Here is a 25263-nt window from a genome sequence, read left to right on the forward strand (position 1 = left end):
ATGACGAGGACACCACTGTAGAGTATGGAGCCAGGAAAAGACCCCTGTTTAAAAATCCAAAGGAGCAACAGCTGCGGAAGACAACAGGGCACCAGCTATTCCAACTGGTGTACAGCACCAGACAAGCACAGAGTGATGCTGCACTGTGTAAAATGACTAATGCTTTACGACCGCAATAAGACGATATGCTCCTTTTTATATTAAATGGTGGCGGATTTGCAGCAGGGGTCAGCTCTTGCCAGGGGGAGTGATCGATACAGTAGCGGCCATATTGTTGTGAGTTTGAGACATTGCCAACAAGAGCAGCGTACAGTGAGTAACTGAGACACTGAGTTACTGGAACTGTCAGCTCTCACCCCAATAGTCAAACATCAATTAGCATGAGGCGTTCCATGCTATTTATTTTCTCTCCTGGATTATTTTGTTTATAGACAACAAGCATGTTTGGTGTTTGTGTGAAGAAGGCATGCTCTACAGGGGATTAAGAAATGGCCCTATTCTTAATTTTTTTAATTGGATAACCAAAACCGATAATTAGATTTTTTTTTTTTTAAACTGGTCAAATACGTAACAAGATAGTATGGCAGTCTACTTGAAATCACACATTCAATACTGAATGTATTCTGCTGTAATGTCACGATAGAAAACCACTTAGCAACTTTCAGCACCACATCATATTGACCAGAAGCAAGGTAATTATTGGTTTTGTTTTATTGTTATTGACAAGAGTGTATGTACTATGTAATAAAAGGTGCCAGAGGAGGGCAGTACAGGAGCTGTATGAATAGTTAGTTAGAATTATCAGACAGTATTTATTTTGTGAGGTCCTTTCACAATTGGTAAAACGTACTTTTTTTGTTGCAGTTTTCATCCTTATAAAGTGGTTGTTGCTCTATCACTGTTAAACTATAAAGGTTGATGATTTGATTATGGTATGAGTGGTGTGTGTGTCTGCTGTTGGATCACGGATGGTTTCTTTGTTTTTAAAACTGTTTGCTTCTAACGAGATAAGTATTCGTATCGTTGATTGATTGCAGTCTCCAGAAATACATTCATTGTCTTGTCAGGTGATTTGATACTCTAAAATGGTCTAGTAGCTTGTAGGCCTACAGTACTCTCTCACCAGCTACTTACAGTACGTGGGGTGATGCCGGGTGTAGTATTTTGCTGACGTCATGAACCAAGCTGTCTGTAATTCTTTGTTTGTAATGTGGAAGTTTTGGAGTAGACGACCAGCCTACTTCACCAGTCATCAAGAGTAACTACGGTCGAACCATTGTCTGCGTCTTTTCTAGTCCGAGAACTGAACTGGTGAAGTATCAAGAGAATATAATAGATTCGTAATAAATGTCGCCTGGAGGGGACACGCATTTAGGAATCGCTTTAGTTATTTACAACTTCGGATAGGCTTCTTGTTGCTGTTTATAGTGTAAACTAAACTAATTTTTCTCCTGTTGTATCGTTAACCTTTTGAATCCAGTTTTGAAACAACCCAGGAATAAAGAACTGTAAAGAACCGACTCGTAAGACCGAATGACTACTGTAAATTGTAGCGGCAATGAGGAACTGGACTTCAGACTTATTTTCGGAGAGGACGCGCAACAGCTAGGCCCCGCAGGTGAGTTTTTATTTTCTTACTTTTGCAATGTATCCGTATTCCACAAAGCCTTAATAGAATTTTACAAAGTTACCAATTTGGTGCAAATGTTCTGTTTGTCTCGCCTTGGCTAGATTGCGGTATCTGGTCATAGAGCCGAACCACGACTGTAGGCTGCATTCATTGACCAATATCAAATCATATTTTATTGGTCACATACACATGGTTAGCAGATGTTAATCCGAGTGTAGCGAAATGTTTGTGCTTCTAGTTCTGACAATGCAGTAATATTTAACAAGTAATCTAACAAATTCACAACAACTACCTTGTACACACAAATGTAAGGGATGAATAAGAATATGTACATATAAATACAGTGGGGCAAAAAAGTATTTAGTCAGCCACCAATTGTGCAAGTTCTCCTACTTAAAAAGATGAGAGAGGCCTGTAATTTTCATCATATGTACATCATATGTACACTATGACAGACAAAATGAGAAAAAAATCCAGAAAATCACATTGTAGGATTTTAAATTTATTTATTTGCAAATTATGGTGGAAAATAAGTATGATGCACCTGTACTGACCTCACCTTCTGGATGATAGCGGGGTGAACAGGCAGTGGCTCGGGTGGTTATCCTTGATGATCTTTTTGGCCTTCCTGTGACATCGGGTTCTGTAGGTGTCCTGGAAGGCAGTTAGTTTGCCCCCGGTGATGCATTGTGCAGACCGCAGTACACTCTGGAGAGCCTTGCGGCTGAGGGCGGTGCAGTTGCCGTACCAGGCGGTGATACAGCCCAAAAGGATGCTCTTGATTGTGCATCTGTAAAAGTTTGAGTGTTTTAGGTGACAAGCCATATTTCTTAAGCCTCCTGAGGTTGCGTCTTCTTCACCACGCTGTTTGTGTGGGTGGACCATTTCAGTTTGTACGTGATGTGTACACCGAGGAACTTAAAACATTCCACCTTCTCCACTACTGTCCCGTCGATGTGGATGGGGAGGTCTGAAGTCCATGATCGTCTCCTTTGCTTTGTTGACATTGAGTGAGAGGTTATTTTCCTGACACCATACTCCGAGGGCCCTCACCTCCTCCCTGTAGGCCGTCTCGTCTTTGTTGGTAATCAAGTCTACCACTGTAGTGTCGTCTGCAAGCTTGATGAGTGAGTTGGAAACGTGCATGGCCACGCAGTCATGGGTGAACAGGGAGTACAGGAGAGGGCTGAGAACGCACCCTTGTGGGGCCCCAGTGTTGAGGATCAGCAGGGTGGAGATGTTGTTTCCTACCCTCACCACCCGGGGGTGGCCTGTCAGAAAGTCCAGGACCCAATTGCACAGGGCGGGGTCAAGACCCAGGGTCTCAAGCTTAATGACGAGGTTGGAGGGTACTATGGTAAACCTCTCTGGGATCTAGCGTCCCCGCCCTGTGCCAACAGCCAGTGAAAGTGCAGGGTGCCAAATTCAAAACAACAAAAATCTCATAATTAAAATTCCTCAACCATTCAAGTATTTTACACCATTTTAAAGATACACTTCTCGTTAATCCAACCACAGTGTCCAATTTCAAAAAGGCTTTTCGGCGAAAGCAGAACATATCATTATGTTAGGTCAGCAACAAGTCACAGAAAGCATTCAGCCATTTTCCAACCAAAGAGAGGTGTCACAAAAAGCAGAAATATAGATAAAATGAATCACTAACCTTTGACGATCTTCCTCAGATGACACTCCCAGGACTCAATGTTAAACAATAAATGTATGTTTTGTTCTATCAAGTTCATATTTATATCCAAAAACCTCAGTTTACATTGGCGCCATGTTCCGAAATGCCTCCAAAACATCCGGAGAAATTGCAGAGAGCCACATCAAATAACAGAAATACTCATCATAAACTTTGATGAAAGATACATGTTTTACATAGAATTAAAGATAAACTTGTTCTTAATACAACCGCTGTGTCAGATGTCAAATAAGCTTTACAGCAAAAGCACAATATTCAATAATCTGAGAACAGCGTTCAGCCACAAAAGCAAACCGTACACTTACCCGCCAAGTTGTGGAGTCAACAAAAGTCATAAATGGCATTATAAATCTTCACTTACCTTTGCTGTTCTTCGTCTGAATGCACTCCCAGGACTTCCACTTACACAAGAAATGTTTGTTTTGTTCAATTACGTCCATATTTATGTCTAAATACCTTTGTTTTGTTTGCACGTTTAGTTCACTATTCCAAAGGCACAATGCGCGAGCGCAAAATCCAGACGAAAAGTCAAAAGAGTTCTATTACAGTTTGTAGAAACATGTCAATGTCAGTGGACCTATTGGGGCGATAAGCAAATTGGAGTGGGTCTAGGGTATCAGGTAGGGTGGAGGTGATATGCTCCTTGACTAGTCTCTCAAAGCACTTCATGATGACAGAAGTGAGTTAACTTAGCTTTCTTGGGAACAGGAACAATGGTGGCCATCTTGAAGCATGTGTCGGCTATTGTAGCCCTCTACATAACCTAGGCTATCAATTGAGTAGCCAAATAATCCTAGAGTAGCCTACAGATTAAGTTGAATAAGAATGTACTTTTTATATCTTTAAATGTTAGGATTAAGTTCTAACATAAAATACCACACTAGTATTTTATTATTGTACTGTAATCAATGTGCATAACAAGCAGTGACGATTTTAGCATGTAAATCTCGGTGGGGCAATTTTGTATTACATGCATGCCAGCAATGCATGCCACAATACTAAACAATACATTCATTGCATTATAACGGTGACAAACAGTGCCCACAAACTGTTAGGACCTACATAAAGCTGTCCCAACACCTTGCCACTGCTACACCTGGCTATCAGCGGAGCCTTGTCTGGCAGCGAAACAGTTCATTCAGCCTCTTTTACTGCCTTTTAAAAAATATAGCTGATATATGGATGACTTGCTTAAACAAATGTGGTTTCTACTGACAATTGAGATGTACAAACTATGGCATAAGGGGACGAAGAGCGGATAAGAGGCAATCTGTAATATCGATTAAGACACGGGCGTAGTCAATATAACTGTTTGTTCAGTACTTTTGAAATGTACAGCAACAGATTTCAGACCAAGTCACAACCATAGAATAAATAAAGGGGGCATAGCTTTAGTCTAGTGGTTAGAGCATTGGACTAGTAACCAAAAGGTTGCAAGTTCAAATCCCCGAGCTGACAAGGTACAAATCTGTCGTTCTGCCCCTGAACAGGCAGTTAAACCACCCTAGGCCGTCATTGAAAATAAGACTTTGTTCTTAACTGATTTGCCTAGTAAAATAAAGGTAAAAAATAAATAAAATAAAATAAGCAGAAAATGGAAGCTCTTACAAATATTCAATGATGACTTTTCTCTAAAACAGACTATAGGCTAAATTTGCACCACCAAGTCAGAACAGTAAGTTATGAGGTGAAAAGGAAACAAATTATTAGGGTGAGGAACATGGTCTAATAACAGCTTACTACACAACATACACTTAGTATTACTTTCTTAGCTACAGTTTTCATATCTCCCTGGTATATTACATCATTTATGCAGCAGCATACAAAACGTTTTTGGACGCACCTTGTGCTGTGCTCACTTGAACAGGAAGGTGGCGCGGACCGAAATCCCGACTTGGAATTCAGAGTTGGATGACCAATTCCGAGTTTGCAGTTGTTTTGAATGTGGCAGAAGTCATGCTGGATTGACAGCATGGCCAATGTATTCAAACTTTTCTGGCCCATGGCATTATCCCTTTTTTCGTGATATCCAATTGGTAGTTACGATGTTGTCTCATCGCTGCAATTCCCCTACGGACTCGGCGAAGGTCGAGAGTGAAGCCGCACTGCTTCTCGACACACTGCTCGCTCAACCCGGAAGCCAGCCGCACCAGCTTGTCGGAGGAAGCGATGTGAAACCACCACAGAAAGCACGGAGCTAGGCTAAAACACCTGCAGTTTGGAGCTGCCTTTCTCAAGAAAGCAAAAAGAGACCATGTTTGTATGCGGCTTTATTAACTAAGTTATGTAGTTAGGATATGTGACACGTATTAATGCCAAAATAACATGCAAACAGAATATAAATATATATAATTATGATCTTTTTTATATTTATATTTTTTATATTAGCTTATAACAGCCCTGAATGACGTGTCGCCACTGATAATGACACACCAGACATCTTGAATGACATGGAGTTTATTACACAGTTGCATTTGATTATATTTAATCAGATCCTGGTCCAGTTTACATTTGGATATATGCAAAATCTGAATGTCTCAATATACAGTATCACTGTGTAATTTGTTGAGTACACTATTGTATTGACAACTGCCCATTTTGTCATTTGGGGGGTCTTGCACAGAGATTTCAGGAGAAAGGCCTGGGGAAAGGGTCAAATGTCAGTGACATTTGGGTTTGTTTGCCTTGGCTAGATTGTGGTATCTGGTCATAGAGCCGAACCACGACTGTAGGCTGCATTCATTGACCAATGTGTCGGCTACTGTAGCCCTCTACATAACCTCGGCTATCAATTGAGTAGCCAAATAAGCCTAGAGTAGTCTACAGATTAAGTTGAATAAGAATTTACTTTTTATATCTTTAATATCTATTGTAATAGAAGAGAATAAAACATGATAGCCACCCACTCCCTGTTTTCCATCGGCCATTTCTCTTGTCTGTTTCCTTCCTTATTTCCAACTCCTGTAAATGGCACCCACATCTCAGTCAGGCGCCAACACATTCTACCACCCAGCCAGAGGGGCCGCCGAGCTGGTGTTGCATCAGATAACGTTTATATTCATTACATTCATTTTGCAAATAAGTCAAGGCGAAGGGCCGTTCTTTTATGTGCTCCATATCGTGGCACACATAGCCCTTGGACATGTCACCATCTTTGCATTTTGTGTGCAGACCAGGCCAGAGCAGGACAGTGTGTGGTTACGTTTGTCCTTGTGTGAACTAGTGTAGACAGTAGGCTGAGGAGTTTAAAAGTATCGACACGACCACTTATCGCAGGCATTTTCCTGATATTGTTCATGAAGATAGGTAGCCTATACTAGAAAATGTGAAGTTTGAGGTGAAATAAGTTTGCCAATATGGGTAATTTGGACCATTGATGGCTACAATCATGAAACTAGTAGTAGTAGGATGACTTAGAAAAACATGGTGCACATGAATGTTATAAATGTATCATTCTATTTATTGTTATGGAATAAATGCAGGCAATTTATCATGATATGGACTTTTGTCCATATTGCCGACCAGCTCTAGAAGGCCGCCGCTTTTGTTGCTGTTGCTCAGTTGACACCGGTGATAACGTACAGTTAGTTAGTTGTGTGATTTAGACTGGTGAGCGCTGCTGTTGTTAATCTATCCACCCGCCAAGCCACAGGAACCCCTGCCAAACAGGTCAATCTCTATGTCTAGTCTTCCCCACAATTTGTGGAGAGACTCTGAAATGGCATTTATGACAACATTCCCAGTGGGTTATGGATGACTAGTCTAGGCTGTCTGTGTTAAAGGATCAATCAAAAGAGAGAGTAGTAGATGGTGAGTAGTTGATCAGAGAATTATCATTTGTTTGTCTGTTATCTCCTCTCTGGCGTAATGCAGGGAGCAATGGCACCAATTTTATCTGCTGCTGTATGCCTCAAAGACTAGACACTTTGCATTGAAAATGAACCTCCCCCTCAATTTGCCTACACTCCTATCTAGAACCAAAAAGGGTTCTTCGGCAGGCCCCATAGGAGAACCCTTTGAAGAACCACATTTGGTTCCAGGTTCCCTTTCCAGAGGGTTCTACGTGGAACCCAAAATAGTTCTATCTGGAACCAAAAAGGGTTCTCCAATGGGGACAGTCGCAGGAATACCTTTTTCTAAGTGTCCTTTTTTTATACCCAGGTCCAGACCCTGGTGACAGCACGCCATACTATACCACCCAGTCTATGGTCAATCAGCCTATTGGCCAGGCCCAAGACTTACAACAGAGCCAGCAGCACCACCAGGCTGCTTCTCAACAAGCGCCTCTCCAAACCTATGGTAACTACCACCCCAGCTCCAGCTATGAAGTTCACAGTTCCAGATACTGTCCCATGGGACACCTCCCCAAGGCGTTCGACTGCCCAAGCATCCAGATCACATCTATCAGTCACAGTCACCAAGAGCTGGGCTCCAGCCAGGATGCCGTGCCCATCAGCGGGGCAGACGGCGGGGGTGAGTGCGGTCGTGAACGGTCCTGGTCCAGGGATCACCTCTACCTATCCCTGGACCCCTGTTACAGGGACTCATCGTCCCTGAACCCCAGCCCTTGCAGCAGCCTGTCCTCCAGGAGCTGGCTGTCCGACGTGTCCTCCTGCGAGTCCTTCTCACACGTTTACGACGACGTGGAGGCTGAGCTGAACGAGGCCGCCGCCCGATTCACCATGGGTTCCCCGCTGGCCTCTCCCCTGGCCTCCCCTGGCTGCTCCCCACAAGGCCAGGCCGCGGGGGGATTCGGGGTAGAGCTGTGGCAGCAGCAGTACTTCATGAACACGCACTCCCTCTCGCCCCACCAGTCCCCTCGCCAGTCGCCCCGTCAGTCCCCCTGTCACTCTCCGCGCAACAGCGTCACAGACGAGAACTGGCTTAACCCGCGCCCCACCTCCAGGTCCGGCTCAAGGCCCACATCACCTTGTGGGAAGAGACGACACTCCAGCGCAGACGTCTACGGACAGGGACCTTCCCCCTCCCCATCCCCTCATCAGTCCCCCTGCCCCACCCCCAGCCACTCTCCCAGGGGCAGCGTAACAGAGGACACATGGGCGGTTGGAAGCCCTGGTGCCATGGGGGCCCTCCTGTACAACCTCCCTGAGGTAGATGTTCCCTCCAAAACCAGGAGGACCTCTCAGCAGGCTCACATGGGTCTACTGCATGGACAGGGAGACTCAGGGCTGGTGCCCGAAGACCAAGGAGTCGTGTTGCCTCACCTGGACTCACCTGCGGATGAGTCTGGGTCTACTCTAAAACAGGATGGCCTTTTTGAAGAACTCTTTCTCTCAGTTCCCTCACACTTCACCTGGAACAAACCCAAACCTGGCAACATACCCCTTTTCAGGTTTGTTATTCATAATTACATAAGCATCAATTCTCACGTGGGCTTCATCATGCTATCCACCAGGTGAACACTAATTTCTGCGATCACTCAGCATGGTGCAGACATTGTACTACCATAGCAACCCTAGCAAGGCCAAGGGCCAGGAGATCATAACTAGAGGTGAAGAACAAGATACCAACCCCTATGCTGAATGTCAGTATGTTTATGAGAAATAATGTCTGGGTTGTAGTCGTTAACGCACTGTAGTAAACATTCTTGGAATGGAAAATTACAATTTCTTATTGGGCAAGTTCAGGTAATCCCTCCCTGTTTGTCTGTTTTCTTCCATTTGCTACCTAAGTAATATGACCCTGTGTTGCCTCCCACCCAGGACCTCCTCCCTACCCCCACTGGACTGGCCCCTGCCCAGCCAGTTTGGCCAGTGCGAGTTGAAGGTGGATGTGCAGCCACGGGGCCACCACAGGGCCCACTACGAGACAGAGGGGAGTCGGGGGGCCGTCAAGGCTGCCTCAGGAGGACACCCTGTAGTCAAGGTTAAGAGAAAGTCTTTCCCAACCTCATGACACCAGACCTGGGTCCAAATAGTATTTTCACTTGTAAAGCTCAATCTAGCACAGCTAAAGTATTTAAACACATACTATTTGAATCCAGGTCTGCATGACAAATGTACAGTTGAAGTCCGAAGTTTACATACACCTTAGCCAAATACATTTAAACTCAGTTTTCACAATTCCTGACATTTTATCCTAGTAAAAATGCCCTGTTTTCGGTCAGTTAGGATCACCACTTTATTTTAAGAATGTGAAATGTCAGGGCTCTGACCAAGAAGATCAATATGATTGCGCTAAACTTAATGCCTGGTTCACATAACAAGTTGTGCTTTGATAAACTGTTGTTTGCAATTGTAACCTCGAGGTGTCAATCAACGTGTGACATCCTGAGATATCAAAGAAGGTGTTCTTGTTACAATGAACTGTCTTGAGTAGGCGTTTTGTGCAATTACTCCCTCCCTGTTATTACTTGAAATTGACATTTATTGAACAATGTTATCAGGGGTTTGTGACACTTGTTCATGTATTAGGCTCAGTAAATATGGGGGGTGACGTAGCTTATTCAAACCCAACCAACCACAAGAGCATTGGCGGCCCTAATCTCGCACTGTAGTTTCTCGCTCTCTTGCTCTCCTTCTCTGTAAACGACAGATACATGGTAACCCTCAGACAGACAGCCTGTTATTGTAGCCCAACAGCTCTTCATTTAACACAGGCACGTGCAAGCATGTGTGTGTGTGTGTACATGTGAGCTTTGTGTTCTGTATATTCAAGTCCACATCAAGCATGGCCTTGGAAGCGATAACTCTAGTAAACAACTAGGCTGTGCTGTGACTCACTACATGAGAGAGGAGGGATCCAAGGTGTATGCATTTAAACCCATGGATGGATCACAGCTCGTACTCTAGTTACTCCAAAGTGCTGCACATACACCAACAACCACACCCTTTGATCTTTTACCATTTTAAGTAGTCTGTGCTCGGGGTATCACACTGGGCATCACACTGGGTATATCACCAGAGCGTATCACCTAACGTTTAGCAGAGCACTACTTGCCAGTGGGGCTGGAATACAATCCCTGGATCAGGGCTCAGAGTATCACCTAACATTGAGCAGAGCACTATTTGCCAGTAGGACTGCAGTGGGACTGAACTACCATCTATGGATCAAGATGCAGCCAGGCTGGAACAGATGCAGGCTGAGATAAGCAAAGCTTTATTGAGGCCTGGCTCTCATGTAATATATACCAGCTAGTTTATTTTTGGGGTGGCTTCATTACTCTAGTGTTAAAGCCACACAGCTTCACACTCTAGTCCTCTGTAATGCCACAAGCAGTGTTTCCCTGTACATTGCATCACGTAGGCGTGTTGGACATTCCTCAACCTCAGGCTGGCTCTTCAGGGGCACAACTTATTTTTGGTGACCTCAAATGGTTTGAATTGGGTAATTTCATTGCAGGCAATCCAGGATGTACATTGCATAGCGCAGGTCACATTTTTAGACATTGTCTGGGTGTATTGCTATCAGTACAGAGCTTTGGCATTGGTTTTGCATACTGTTTCTAAACAGACCCAAACACACTTATTCAAATGTACAGTGCAGAGAACAAGAGTGCTCATAAGAAGAAGTGAAACATGGTGTATTCATGTATTTGTAAATCAAATGCGGTAGAATGCGTATATGATTTCTATGGATTGGTGTCATTTTCAGCTCATTGGATACAACGAGAAGCCAGTCAACCTGCAGATTTTCATTGGAACGGCAGACGATCGGTACTTGAGACCACATGTTTTCTACCAGGTGCACAGAGTAACGGGAAAGACGGTGGCTACTGCTTGCCAGGAAAGCGTAATAAGCAGTACAAAGGTTCTGGAAATCTCTCTCCTCCCCGAAAACAAAATGTCCACCAGGTACGGGTCATAACCATGTCATATTTATGTTTTCAAAGCATCACCAGGCTAAAAATAGAACACTTGTGCTTGTGATTTATTGGTATTATGATCTAAAATGTAAAATGGCTTCCATTGTGAATTCTCATCATTTTTGAACGATTTAGAACAGATGATAGCATGTCAAAAATGGGAATGGGTTTTCGTCTAAGAATAAGCATATTTCTACACCTAGAACAAATAGAAACAGACAGAACATAACTATTTTGTCACGGAAATGTGGCTGCCTTACATAATAGAAGAATCCAGGCATTATTTTCTCGCACTATCTGATACTTATTGGTCACTATTCAACAAACGACATAACATCATAAAATGACATGTGAAGAATGTGAACTATTTAAAGCATTATGGTCATTCTTTAATAAGGGCGGCAGGCAGCCTCGAGGTTAGAGCGTTGGGCAGTAACCGAAAGGTGGGGGAAAAATATGTTGCTGTGCCCTGGAGCAAGGCAATTAACCCTAATTGCTCCAGGGGGGCTGTACAATGCCACCCTGGACATGACCCCACACCCTGCGGGTGTCTCAGGGGGAGTTGGGACAGGCAAAAAAAAGTAGGATAACAGGAAAAATATAAGCACCCCCAAAAGTAGGATTATTATTAGCTTACTGTAAATATTAAAATGGAAATGTTTATATGGGCCTTTATATAATGTTGTCTCATGCTTGTATTTCTCCCTCTACAGTATTGACTGTGCAGGCATCCTGAAGCTGAGGAACTCTGACATTGAGCTCAGGAAGGGGGAGACTGACATCGGGAGGAAGAACACGCGTGTGCGAGTGGCATTCCGTGTGAATATCCCTCAGCCCAGCGGCAAGGTCCTGTGTCTGCAAGCTGCCTCTATTCCTGTGGAGTGCTGTGAGTACCTTTTATTCAGTAGGCCGGCCTACATACTGTAGTAATAGTACCAGTCCAAAGTTTGGACACACCTACTTATTCAAGGGTTTTTCTTTATTTTTTTACTATTTTCTACATTGTAGAATAATAGTGAAGTCATCAAAACTATGAAATAACACATATGGAATCATGTAGTAACCACAAAGGTGTTAAACAAATCAAAATATATTTTATTTGCGACTGCACTTCAAAACACTTTCTTGAAATTGTCTGGATTGACTGACCTTCATGTCTTGAAGTAATGATGGACTGTCATTTCACTGCTTATTTCAGCTGTTGTTGGTCTTGGTCTTTTACCAAATTGAGCTATCTTTTGTAGACCACCCATACCTTGTCACAACACAACCGATTGGCTCAAATGCATTAAGAAGGAAAGAAATTCCACAAATGAACTTATAACAAGGCACACCTGTTAATTGAAATGCATTCCAGGTGACTACCTCATGAAGCTGGTTGAGAAAATGCCAAGAGTGTGCAAAGCTGTCATCAAGGCAAAGGGTGGCTACTTTGAAGAATCTCAAATATAAAATATACTTTGATTTGTTTAACACCTTTTTGGTTACTACATGATTCCATATGTGTTATTTCATAGTTTTGATTTCTTCACTATTATTCTACAATGTAGAAAATAGTAAAAATAAAGAAAAACTCTTGAATGAGTAGGTGTGCCCAAACTTTTGACTGGTACTGTACATGCGTTCAAAGATCCACATACATTATTCATATAGTCCTGAGTTTTTCCCGATTATGGGACTTTACCAGAAATAATCTTTATTTATATAATCTATATTTAGTGTTTGGTATAATAATTAGTTAAAGGCTATAACTTGTGACCAGACCTCCTCTTAAGGATCAGACCCTTTTTTTTCAATTTTCACCTAAAATGACATACCCAAATCTAACTGCCTGTAACTCAGGACCTGAAGCAAGGATATGCATAATATTGATACCATTTGGGAAACAATTTGAAGTTTGTGGAAATGTGAAATTAATGTAGGAGGGCATAACACATTAGATCTGGTAAAAGATAATACAAAGCAAAAAAAAAATGTACCATCTTTGAAATACAAGAGAAAGGCCATAATGTATTATTCCAGCCCAGGCACAATTTAGATTTTGGCCACTAGAAGGCAGCAGTGCATGTGCAAAGATTTAGACTGATCCAATGAACCATTGTATTTCTGTTCAGAATTTTGTATCAAGACTGCCCAAATGTGCCTAATTAGTTTATTAATACATTTTCAAGTTCATAACTTTGCACTCTCCTCAAACAATAGCATGGTATTATTTCACTGTTATGGCTACTGCAAATTGGACAGTGCAATTAGATTAACAAGAATTTAAGCTTTCTGACAATATCAGATATGTCTATGTCCTTCACTGTTCAGTATATGTAATAGTTAAATGTAATTGACTTGCAGCCCAGCGCTCGGCCACAGACCTTCCCCAGATGCAGAGCTGCAGTCCCCTCAGCTGCTTGGTCAGTGGGGGTGGGGAGATGGTAATTACTGGCTCCAACATATCCCCCGAGTCAAAGGTCATCTTCCTGGAGAAAGGCACTGGTAAGAGACGCTGATGCCGCCTTGACTTTATAGAGTTCATAGAAAGGCTAGAGGATAAGTCTGGTTTATCCTTTTCCCGAACCATACTCACTTGGATATGTTCTTTCCAGCACCATTCCAGCAACTATAGTAAAGTAGCTTTGCCTTGTGCGAGCCGAACCGGCTCATAGGAGCAAGAGTTCCTATGATCTCAGGGTGAATACTGTAACCATGAGTCCACTGAGTTGGTCCAACAACTATGGTGGTGCACAACCAGGCCAGCACAGTGCAGCTTTACGTGACTTGGCTCAGTAGTGTGAAAAGGGTATAAAAACGATGCCAAAAAAAGGAAAATATTCCTCCATTAACACAATACAACAGTGTGTTAATTGTGATGTTTTATTGCTCCAGATGGACGCACACAGTGGGAAGTTGACGGAAAAGTTATTCGAGACAAGAGTAAAAGAGTAAGTAGAAACTTAAATTACATTATTAAAGTTAGCCTACATGAAATCAACCTTCCAAACCCTGGATCCCTTTAATAGATGATAAATCATTTGGAAATATTCTCTTTGCAGTCCAGAATCGTGGTTGAGATTCCTACCTACCACAACACCACTGTGAGCTCTGCAGTCCAGGTGCAGTTCTACGTGTGCAACGGGAAGAGGAGAAGAAGCCAAAGGCAAAACTTCACATACTTGGCTGGTGCTTCTCCACACCATTATCCCACTGCCAGTGACCATGCAGTTGTGGCTCCTCGGGTGAAGCAGGAGCTCACTGACTCAACCTATCTGTCTACTTGCAACAATCTCCCTGGCCTATATCCAACAAGCAGCAAGCAGAATTCTTCTGACGGGGCCTTCTCTCAGGACAGGCCCTTGTATGGTTCCTCTGGTGGTCACCCTGTGCCTTGTGGTCCGCCCTCCCAGCCAGCATACACTCCCTCAGGCTCCTCGCCTCTTCAGCACTCCCCTCACCTCCACAGCTACAGTCCCAGTATGGGATACCAGCGGATAAGCCCTATGCATACACCTGATTCAATGCTACCCCCTCGGACAAAGCCTGTCTACCAGGCCACACAACATAATGTGCCTTATAGTGGCCAGGCCAGCTCTCCCATGAGACCTGGTCCTGCCGCATTCCAGGTCATTCGACCTCAATCTGCCCAGCCCAGGCCAGCTGTCTCCAGCCCTCATAGGGAAAGTGTGATGTACCAGAGCCTCATTGGACCTGATCTCTCTGTTGCCTCTCTCCAGTCTGCCAGAACCCACACCCAGAATGCAACCCAGCTGCAGTCTCTAAAATACCACTTTTCCCACTCAGACTCTGACCTAGCGGCTCTACAGGCTGAGTTTAATCTGAGCTACCATTCTGACAAAAACTTGCCTGCTTCGTATTCTCCCACTCCTGGAGTAGCAGCAACCTGCTCCACCTCCCCGTTAGCATCAGCCTCCTCTGGGGGTCCCCTGAGGCACCTGTCCCCCAGCAGCGCTCAGGGGCTGGCCTCTGGTATCGACCCCCAGGAGTGTCCCCCGGCACCCCACTCCCTCTTCTCAAACGACAGAGGGAGGGTGAACATCAAGCAGGAACCAGAGGAGAAGCTGCCTCTTGGCTCCATGGGACTCCAGGAGATCACACTAGATGATGGTAAGGGGCTCATATGATACTTCTGGCCATGTAGTGTATGTGGACACCCCTTACAATTAGTGGATTTGGCTATTTCAGCCACACCCATTGCTGACAGGTGTATAAAACAAAGCACACAGTCATGCAATTTCGATAGACAAACACTGGCAGTGGAATGGCCCGTACTAAACCAAATCAAATTGTATTTGTCACATGCGCCAAATACAACAGGTGTAGTAGCCCTCACAGTGAAATGCTTACTTACAAGCCCTTAACCAACAATGGAGTTTTAAGAAAATACCAAAAAACAGTAAGAGACAAGAAAAGCAAATAATTAAAGAGCAGCAGTAGAAAACAAAAAGCGGGGCTATATACAGGGGGGTACCGGTACAGAGTCAATGTGTCAATGCGGTGGCACCGGTGTCGAGGTAATTGGTGTAATTATGTACATGCAGGTAGGGTTAATAAAGTGGCTATGCATAGATAACACAGAGTAGCAGCAGCTTGGGGGTGGGGGGTGTAAGTAGTCTGGGTAGCCATTTGATTAGCTGTTCAGGAGTCTTATGGCTTGAGGGGAGAAGCAGTTTAGAAGCCTCTTGGACCTAGATTTGGTGCTCTAGTATTGCCGGGCGATCTTATCGTTGTCGGTGATCAGGCCTACCAATGATCTGGCCCCCCTGAGGGGCCCCTGTGTTGAGGATCAGTGTGGCGGATGTGTTGTTACCTACCCTTACCACCTGGGGGCGGCCAATCAGGAAGTCCAGGATCCAGTTGCAGAGGGAGGTGTTTAGTCTCAGGGTCCTTAGCTTAGTGATGAGCTTTGAGATCACTATGGTGTTGAACGCTGAGCTGTAGTCAATGAATAACATTCTCACATAGGTGTTCCTTTTGTCCAGGTGGGGAAGGGCGGTGTGCAGTGCAATAGAGATTGCATCATCTGTGGATCTGTTTGGGCGGTGTGTAAATTGGAGTGGGTCTAGAGTTTCTGGGATAATGGTGTTGATGTGAGCCATGACCAGCCTTTGAAAGCACTTCATGGCTAGAGACGTGAGTGCTATGGGTCGGTAGTCATTTAGGCAGGTTACCTTAGTGTTCTTGGGCACAGGCACTATGGTGGTCTGCTTGAAACATGTTGGTATTACAGACTCAGACAGGGAGAGGTTAAAAATGTCAGTGAAGACACTTGCCAGTTGGTCAGCGTATGCTCGGAGTACACGTCCTGGTAATCTGTCTGGCCCAGCAGCCTTGTAAATGTTGATCTGTTTAAAGGTCTTACTCACATCAGCTGCATAGAGTGTGATCACACAGTCATCCGGACAAACTGATGCTCTCATGCATGTTTCAGTGTTACTTGCCTTGAAGCGAGCATAGAAGTTATTTAGCTCGCCTGGGAGGCTCGTGCAACTGGGCAGCTCTCAGTTGTGCTTCCCTTTGTAGTCTGTAATAGTTTGCAAGCCCTGCCACCTCCGACGAGCGTTGGAGCCGGTGTAGTACGATTCGATCTGAGTCCTGTATTGACACTTTGGCTGTTTGATGGTTCGTCAGAGGGCATAGCGGAATTTCTTATAAGCTCCTGGGTTAGAGTCACACACCTTGAAAGTGGCAGCTCTGCCCTTTAGCTTGGTGTGAATGTTGCCTGTAATCCATGGCTTCTGGTTGGTGTATGTACGTACAGTCACTGTGGGGACAATGTTCTCGATGCACTTAGTGAAAAACCCAGTGACTGATATGGTGTACTCCTCAATAGCATCGGAAGAATCCTGGAACATATTCCAGTCTGTCCTAGCAAAACAGTCCTGTAGCTTAGCATCTGCATAATTTGACCACTTTTTTTGAAGAGCTCAGGGACTTTCAACATGGCCCAGTCATAGGTTGCCACCTTTCTGACAAGTTGGCTCATAAAATTTCTGCCCTGCTGGAGCTGCCCCGGTCAACTGTTAGTCCTGTTATTGTGAAGTGGAAATGTCTAGGCGCAACAACGGCTCAGCTGTGAAGTGGTAGGCCACATAAGCTCACAGAACAGTACCGCTGAAGTGCGTAGTGCAACTCTCATTACTGAGCTCTAAACTGCCTCTGGAGCAAGGTCAGCACAAGAACTGTTCGTTAGGAGCTAATGAAATGGGTTTCCATTGTCAAGCAGCTGCATACAAGCCTAAGATCACCATGCGCAATGCCAAACGTCGGCTGAAGTGGTATAAATCTCGCCCCCATTGGACTGTGGAGCAGTGGAAACACGTTCTCTGGAGTGCCCGAATCACTCTTCACCATTGGCAGTCCGGCGGCTGAATCTGGGTTTGGCGGATGTCAGGAGAACGCTACCTCCCCAAATGCATAGTGCCAACTGTAAAGTTTGGTGGAGGATGAATAATGTTCTGGGACTGTTATTCATGGTTCGGACTAGGCCCCTTAGTTCCAGTGAAGTGTAATCTGAATGCTAAAGCATAGAATTACATTCTAGACGATAATGTGCTTCCAACTTTGTGGCAAAGCGAGGTCCATACATAAATGGTTTGTCGAGATCGGTGTGGAAGAACTTGACTGGCCTGCACAGAGTCCTGACCTCAACTGACCTCAAAAACTTGTTTTATCATCTTATAGGCATAATTTTATCCAAATGTTATTGTTCACAATGCATATTATTGTCCATTATTTGTTTAGTAATGTCAATGCATGTTGTTTTCCACAATACTACTTTAGTAATGTCATCCATGTGAATATCAAAGACCCCGTGAAACACAGCCATGGGATTTATACATAGGCCTCCATCAAACCTGATCATTCTCATCAAATCCCATATTTCTTTATTTCTGTAATATTTCACTAAAAGGTGTTCTAAATTCTGTTCATCATGACAATTGGGCATAAGACACTATTTACTTTTGTCAAAACAACTCCAATTTACTACAGCATGCACTGGTAAACATCGTACGGAAATCAACCAGAAAAAAAGATCACTTTATAAATAGTTTTGTTCAAGAGACTGTTCCTGTTAATATTTCATTGTCTGAGAGACCCGATCATCACCGTAATTAAAATCCCCACATAATATTGCACACATAAATAGCCCCTAGTTTCATAAATAATAGCTTTTTCTTAGATGCTGTGTATACATTTATCACTGTTATTTTCGTTTCCTCTAAAGAAGCAGTCCAGTATTAACCTTTCGATGTCTGCCAAAAGCTAATATTCTCAGCTCATTTAGATTATTTGCTTACCTTCTACTGGGGACTTGGTTTCTCATTTTTCTTTTTAACTTGGCTTTGGATTGAACTGCGTTTGGAAGTGTAAACGGCGTAACTAACTCTGGCGGGGAAAGGGAGCAGGGGTTGGAAGGAATCTGTCTCTCTTTCAGTACTGAAATCAGTACTGAAGTCTGACTCGTTCGCGTCCTCAAAGGACTCTTCTTCCTTGCTCTCACTGCAGCTGGACCTGGAGGATTGGATACTCTAGTTGACACCTTCCTGGGAGACCTGGTCTCCTTCACTTTCGTATTCAGCTCTCTCAGCTTCTCTCGCATTCACTGGCACTTGCCTCTCAGCTGTGCTTTGACCTGTAGTGGTGACCTCGCGCTCTGCCGTGGCGTGGTGGATGGAACTCACTGTTGAGGTCGGTGGCTCTGTCTCCTCTTCCGGCTCTTCCTCTGGACTGGATTGGGGACCAGCCCTCGCTTTGGAGGCATAAGACTGGGGACACTTGCGGATGTCGTGGCCCTCTTTTCCACACAAGGTGCACTTGCTTGGACACTCACAGTCCCTGGATTTGTGTCCAAGGTCTCCACATCTCCCAACACTTCACCTCTGGGCAATCCTTGACATGGTTGTCCAGCCCCTGGCAGATGTAACACCGAGGGGTTTGTCCAGGGAAGGAGATCTTCCCCTTGTACAGGTCAAGGGATATTGAGTTAGGGAATGTTATGACTGCCCACTTGTGGTTTTGCGCACTTTGTAATTGTGTACTACATACCATATCCCAAACTTATCCACCGGTTTCACTGCAGGATGAAAAATAGTGCAATACCCATTTAGAAACAGTTTGACGTCATGATCTGGAACTCTTCCGTCCAGAACTTTACAAAGACTATCTTGACGTCCAGCACAATGGAGGACTCCACTGTCCCGTCCTTCTAATTTGTGGCTGTCTCTTGGGCTAAAATGGACTCCAGGAAGCGGCGTAATGGGGGTTCTTCCTTAAAGACGAGCTGTAAATCTCTCCTGTTCGGAAATACAATGAATCAGTAAACATCAACTGCACAAATCTAATTGGATTGGAATAAGAGTGTCTCTCTAACATAGTTGCAACTTGGTGGATCGAGATTGACGGTGTATTTTAATCTTGCCCAGTATTGACCAAAACTAGCGACATATGTTGACCACGGATGAGCCATACAGCTCTGACAGCTCGGGGCTACAAAATTATTATTATGGGAGATAATTGATCTATACTTTGGTTTGTCATGGACAACCGCGATGATCAGCCAGACATCGTGTGTTCACCAAAATCGAATCCAAGTGAATCCAAAACATTACACTGTTGATTTCATATGTCTCCAAGTGGCCACACGCCTCTCCAAAGTGTGCACAGTTCCTAAGTCATTTCAATGCACTTTTATGACTCAAAGATTGCTTTTTATTTTTTATTTTAGTTCTTCTAGCTGTGCCGTTGAGGAACTGGCGCACACTTGTAGTAGTTTTGTTTGGAACACAACCCTGCAATCACACAATCACTGTTGTTGTTTTCCCAATCCCAAAAAACGTCCCATTATAAATCACAATTTGGGTCAGGTGAGCTTCACTTCAACACTTGTTCTATTTCCCAACATGACTAGCTAGGTTTAAAAAATATATGATTTTACAGTGTTAGGCTTTCACAGGGCAATTCAGAGAAACAGATGGTCATTTTGGGACACATAGAAAGGAGTCATGCATTCAGGTGTGTGTTCCGCTGCAAACTTTCTTTACAATAGACAAACATAGGCACATTCTGTTCAGAACAATCCAGGGCATGAAGCCATGTCATCTTGTAACTGTACATCGAACATAGTGATCATAAACGCTGTCACTGTATGGGACATGAGTTTTATGATTATGGAAATGTGAAGTGCACATTTGGACTCACGGGTGTTTGGCTTGCTTGTATTGCATCATAGCTGTATTTGTTATAATCCCCAATGTCTCATCTTTCAAAGTACATTGAGTCCTCTTAATTTACAGCATTTCCCTCACTCTTTCAACAGTTTGTTAATGTTGTCCAATTAGCTGGAGAGATGGAGGTAACTTCTAGTCATGTGCCGTGCTCAAGTTCAGAACGGCTGTCAGTCCATAACCATACAGCTCTGTGAAGCACAGAGCCTGAGCTTTGACATCATTTATAGCATGTTCCTGTACAGCCACTGTCTAATTTAGGTGCTGATCAGTGCCCCAATCTGCCATTTTCAACCCGTATACATACTGGTAGGAATGTAAAGGGGAACTGTCAATTATCTAAAAACTAGTAAAACCCACATTTTTTCATATTGTAGCTTAGATCCTACTTTACATCACCTAAGGTTTTTGTTGTGCCTGCCATCGGTTGAGACACTTGCTCTTGAATACAGGTTTGATGTCATTTCAATCATAGAAATGTAATTCTTAGAATGGACCTATCCATTCAGACCACTGCAATTTAGCTGGTACACCATTGAAATTGTAATTGAATTAACATTTTAACTTCTAATTACTACCACAAAGATGGCCGCCAGTCCACCCACTGTCGAATGTCAACTTCAATGGTCATGTGTTTTCTATTATTTATATTTCTAGGATCTTAGTAGGTTTCTTATGGAGGATTGACAGTATAATTTAAAAGAACAGATATTCCCATTCAAGTCAACATTCTCTGATGTGTGGACCTCCCATCAGCTTTGTGGTACCATTTTAGTACATTTATGAGCCAAAACATGACACCCACCCTGTATTCAAGAGTATGTTGTGTCTCCACCGATGGCGGGCATAACACAACAACCTCAGATTATGTAAAATAGGGTCTGAACTACAACATATGTGAATTATGAATAAATCTGAGTACTCGTTTTTAAATAGTTGACGTTTAAGGTTAAAAAAAATACCACAAAAAAATGTCTTCAATCGTATGACAACTGTTTGTAAGCTTTTAAATTATATCAATCTCAACCATTTATCTTTTTCAGTGATGTAGACATGGACGCCTCGTGGTATGGTGGGGTATACAAAATAGGTCAACTTTTAGAACCTTTATCTCCAAAAAATCACTTTCTGAGCACTTCTACCTTGGGCAAATATGTATGGGAGGTTTCATTCAAATCAAAAGAGGTGCTGTCAAAAAGTGATTGAATTCATATGGATTTACCCAGCTTAAAGTAGGGCTGGCTGTAATTACAGGCCTTTAGGGGCCAGGCGATGAACCATAAAGCTCTCAGGATCTCACCATGCCGACCTGATTTTTTAATTAATCACCTCGCGCTGGCCGGACTGTGTTTGTCCCGACAACACAGTCACTGTGGCCCAGTATTCTTGTCACCATATGCCCACTAGGTCTTTGTTTGCTCCTCTACAGGGCTGCATGGCTGCCAGCCCATGTGTGTGCATGTATGCATACGTGTGTGTGCACCTGTGCACATACTGTATGTGTGTATGCGTGCATTATGATGTAGGTTAATTATAGGCAGAGGCCCGGATTGCTAGCTAAGGAGATGACACTTTTAACTGTGTGTATGTTAGTATAGCCTACAAACTATAGTCACATAGAGGAGGCTAAAGATACCTTGCCCGCTAATCTGCTTCAGTTACCATCTGTGGTACAGCTGTCACAGGGCAGTAATGACAGACAGGCTTTCATAAGACCCCCCAACCCCCACTACATACGGCTTGAAAATAGGACCCCTGGCCTGAGCTGGGTGGAAGGGTCCTCTTTGAACTTAACTTCACCCTACAGGGTTTCTGCAACTCTGATACTTAAATTAAGAAACAGCGAGTTTATGTCTCATTAGGAGACATAAGATAATAATTTAATAAGGATTTAATCAATTTGTAATTTCAAATTAAAGTGATTTCATTGATGTACAGTTGTGGGATCTTTTAGTTTCAATGATTTTGTTTTTCTTAATGACTAATTTTCAGCCATTACAATGTCTTGTACGTGTTCTTGGAGGAAGGGAGCTGGTGCAGTCAAGCTGTCGGAGTTCCTGTTAGTCTATTGGTTGAAAAAAAACAGGGACTGGTTATTTCCGTTCCCTCAGTGCTAGCCTGTTTGTTTTCATGTGTTGTCTATCATCTACCCTCATACACGGCTCGGGTTGCAAACACACCTTTTCATGGAAAGGCTATGAGTACGGTGTATATGTGACCATTTGATCCATGTGTTTTTGTTGCACTGTAGGGAATATAAATAGACATCACAAATGCAGACTGGAACCTCAGCCTTCGACATGGATCACACCCTTTGATAAAGCTCCAAAATGTGTTCTCACCATTCAGCCATCTCTAACCTTTAGACCAGGCCTCAATCCTTGTTGTTTTTTTCATCATGCGTGACATCTGCAGAGGGAGACTGTTAAAACTAAAAGAAAGCAATGTGTATCAACAATGCATGGTATTCAACGTCTGTTCCACATTGGTTCACGTCAAAATAAGTCAATTATACATTTAGTGTTACAACAAACTGTGCACACACACTGGTTGAAACAACATTGATTCAGCCCGTGTGTGTGCCCAGTTTTTTTTCGTACAGCAAAAATGTATAATTCACTTATTTTGCCGTTTTCCGTTTGGTTTAGATTTAGAAGATTGGCAATGCTGCCCTCAGATGGCTGAAACAACTATAAAGTAAGACACGACAAGAGCCTTGAAACTAAACTCCGGTGTGTCTGTCTTTTGCAGTGAATGAGATCATCGATAGAGACATATCTCAGCTCGGTGGTGGAGCAGCAGAGTCCAATCAACCAGAACAGGATACTTATGGATGGGATACTGTGATACTCCAGTGATAATGTTCTTCCATTCTGTGGCCTTTATTTGGTTTCTATTAATCATCATCATTACTCAGGACAGGAGTTGAATTGTGCTATCTATGCATTTGTCGGTTCTATTACTAACTGACCACAATATTGACGGCAAAACCCGTTGTGGTTTAACTGGTGCAATTAACCCAGTTGCTGGTAATACATACACCTGTGGAGGTGGTTAGGCTGTAGAGAATGTAACCACTGGGTACAGATGTCAATTCAACGTCTATTCCACATTGGTTCAATGTAATTCCATTGAAATGACGTGGAAACAACATTGACTCAACCAGTGTGCCCGGTGGGTATGCATGTTTGCTTATCTAACAGTTCAGGATTTTCAAGTCAAACTAAAATATATTTTAAGATGGAAATACTTCTCATACCAAAGATTTTTTATTTGTTGCCCTTAAGGCACAGCTGAAATATGACAACTCATTGTCTGTAAATGCATGAAAATTACGTATTTGGTGTTGAAAGAACATTGATGTCAATGAAGAGGCTGAAAAAGGCCAAATACCAAATGGTGTGTTAATTTAATATTTATTGATGAAATACATTCGATTTAAATTTATTTTTGATACTGTAGCTCTTGCAGTTGTATGATTCTTTAGAATAATGATACATTTTCATAACCTTCTAATGCCTGGTATTTTATGCCTATTTTCTATTTTAGTTTCCAAAGAATGTACAGTATATTATCAAGATTTATATGATACATTGGCAGTGTGCTTAGGTGTGAAGTAGCTATATCAAAGTCAAAGTTATAATGAACAAAAATATAAACGCAACATGCAACAATTTAATTGATTTGACCGAGTTACAGTTCATATGAGGATATCAGTCAATAGAAATACATTCATTAGGCCCTAATCTATGGATTTCACATGACTGAGAATATAGATATGCATCTGTTGGTCATAGACACTTTAAAAAAATGGGCCTCGGGATGTGGTCCCAGTATTTTGGTGCATTCAAATTGCCATCGATAAAATACAATTGTTTGTTGCCCGTAGCTTATACCTGCCCATACCATAACCCCACCACCACCATGGGGCACTTTGTTCATAATGTTGACTTCAGCAAACCGCTTGCCCGCATGACTCCATACACATACGTGGTCTGCGGTTGTGAGGCCGGTTGGACATACTGCCAAATAGTCTAAAAGGACATTGGTGGCTTATATTGGCAAAGGTGAGATGTTCACTAACAGAAATAGGATTTTTGTGTATGGAACATTTCTGGGATCTTTTATTTCAACTCATGAAACATGGGGGACCAACACTTTACATGTTGTGTTTATATTTTTGTTCAGTGCATTTCATCAGGTTTTTGTTCAATTAAAAAAAAGCAATTAATAAGCCTGTTCTCTGTGTATCTGTGAGTGGTTTTGAAAACATACAAAAGGAGGGGGTAGGTGTGGTTATACATTTGAAGTTGGACATTTACATACACCTTAGCCAAATACATTTAAACTCAGTTTTTCACAATTCCTGACATTTAATCCTAGTACAAATGCCCTGTTTTAGGTCAATTAGGATCACTACTTTATTTTAAGAATGTGAAATGTCAGAATAGTAGTACAGAGAATAATTTATTTGAGCTTTTATTTCTTTCATCACATTTCCAGAGGGTCAGAAGTTTACACACACTCAATTAGTATTTGGAAGCATTGCCTTTAAATTGTTTAACTTGGGTCAAACGTTTCAGGTAGCCTTCCACAAGCTGGGTGGATTTTGGCCCATTCCTCCTGACAGAGCTGGTGTAACTGAGTCAGGTTTGTAGGCCTCCTTGCTCGCACACGCTTTTTCAGTTCTGCCCACAAATGTTCTATGGGATGGAGATCAGGGCTTTGTGATGGCCACTCCAATACCTTGACTTTGTTGCACTTAAGCCATTTTGCCACAACTTTGGAAGTATGCTTGTGGTCATTGTCCATTTGGAAGACCATTTGCAACCAAACTTTAACTTCCTGATGCTTGAGATGTTGCCTCCCCCTT

At 43.0% G+C, this 25263-nt stretch overlaps 1 protein-coding gene across 1 annotated transcript; it reads left to right on the top strand.

Annotated features, from left to right (window-relative positions):
* The first annotated feature begins 593 nt into the window (after positions 1-593).
* LOC135524143 (nuclear factor of activated T-cells, cytoplasmic 3-like) lies at positions 594-24624 on the top strand. Its single transcript, XM_064951363.1, has 9 exons — positions 594-1618; positions 7494-8685; positions 9056-9218; positions 10947-11146; positions 11871-12043; positions 13504-13644; positions 14035-14090; positions 14202-15270; positions 23142-24624. The coding sequence occupies exons 1-9, from the start codon at positions 1534-1536 to the stop codon at positions 23246-23248; spliced, it is 3186 nt and encodes a 1061-aa protein (XP_064807435.1). The 5' UTR covers positions 594-1533; the 3' UTR covers positions 23249-24624.
* The last annotated feature ends 639 nt before the right edge of the window (positions 24625-25263 follow it).

The sequence above is a fragment of the Oncorhynchus masou genome, chromosome 31 (genome assembly GCF_036934945.1).
Source record: "Oncorhynchus masou masou isolate Uvic2021 chromosome 31, UVic_Omas_1.1, whole genome shotgun sequence".
Lineage (NCBI taxonomy): Eukaryota > Metazoa > Chordata > Actinopteri > Salmoniformes > Salmonidae > Oncorhynchus > Oncorhynchus masou.

Excerpts from the sequence above, each read along its gene's own strand:
- LOC135524143 (XM_064951363.1), top strand. The coding sequence starts at position 1,534 with ATGACTACTGTAAATTGTAGCGGCAATGAGGAACTGGACTTCAGACTT. Across the intron at positions 13,645-14,034 it reads CTTCCTGGAGAAAGGCACTG|ATGGACGCACACAGTGGGAA; the intron begins GTAAGAGACGCT and ends TTATTGCTCCAG. Across the intron at positions 15,271-23,141 it reads GGAGATCACACTAGATGATG|TGAATGAGATCATCGATAGA; the intron begins GTAAGGGGCTCA and ends TGTCTTTTGCAG.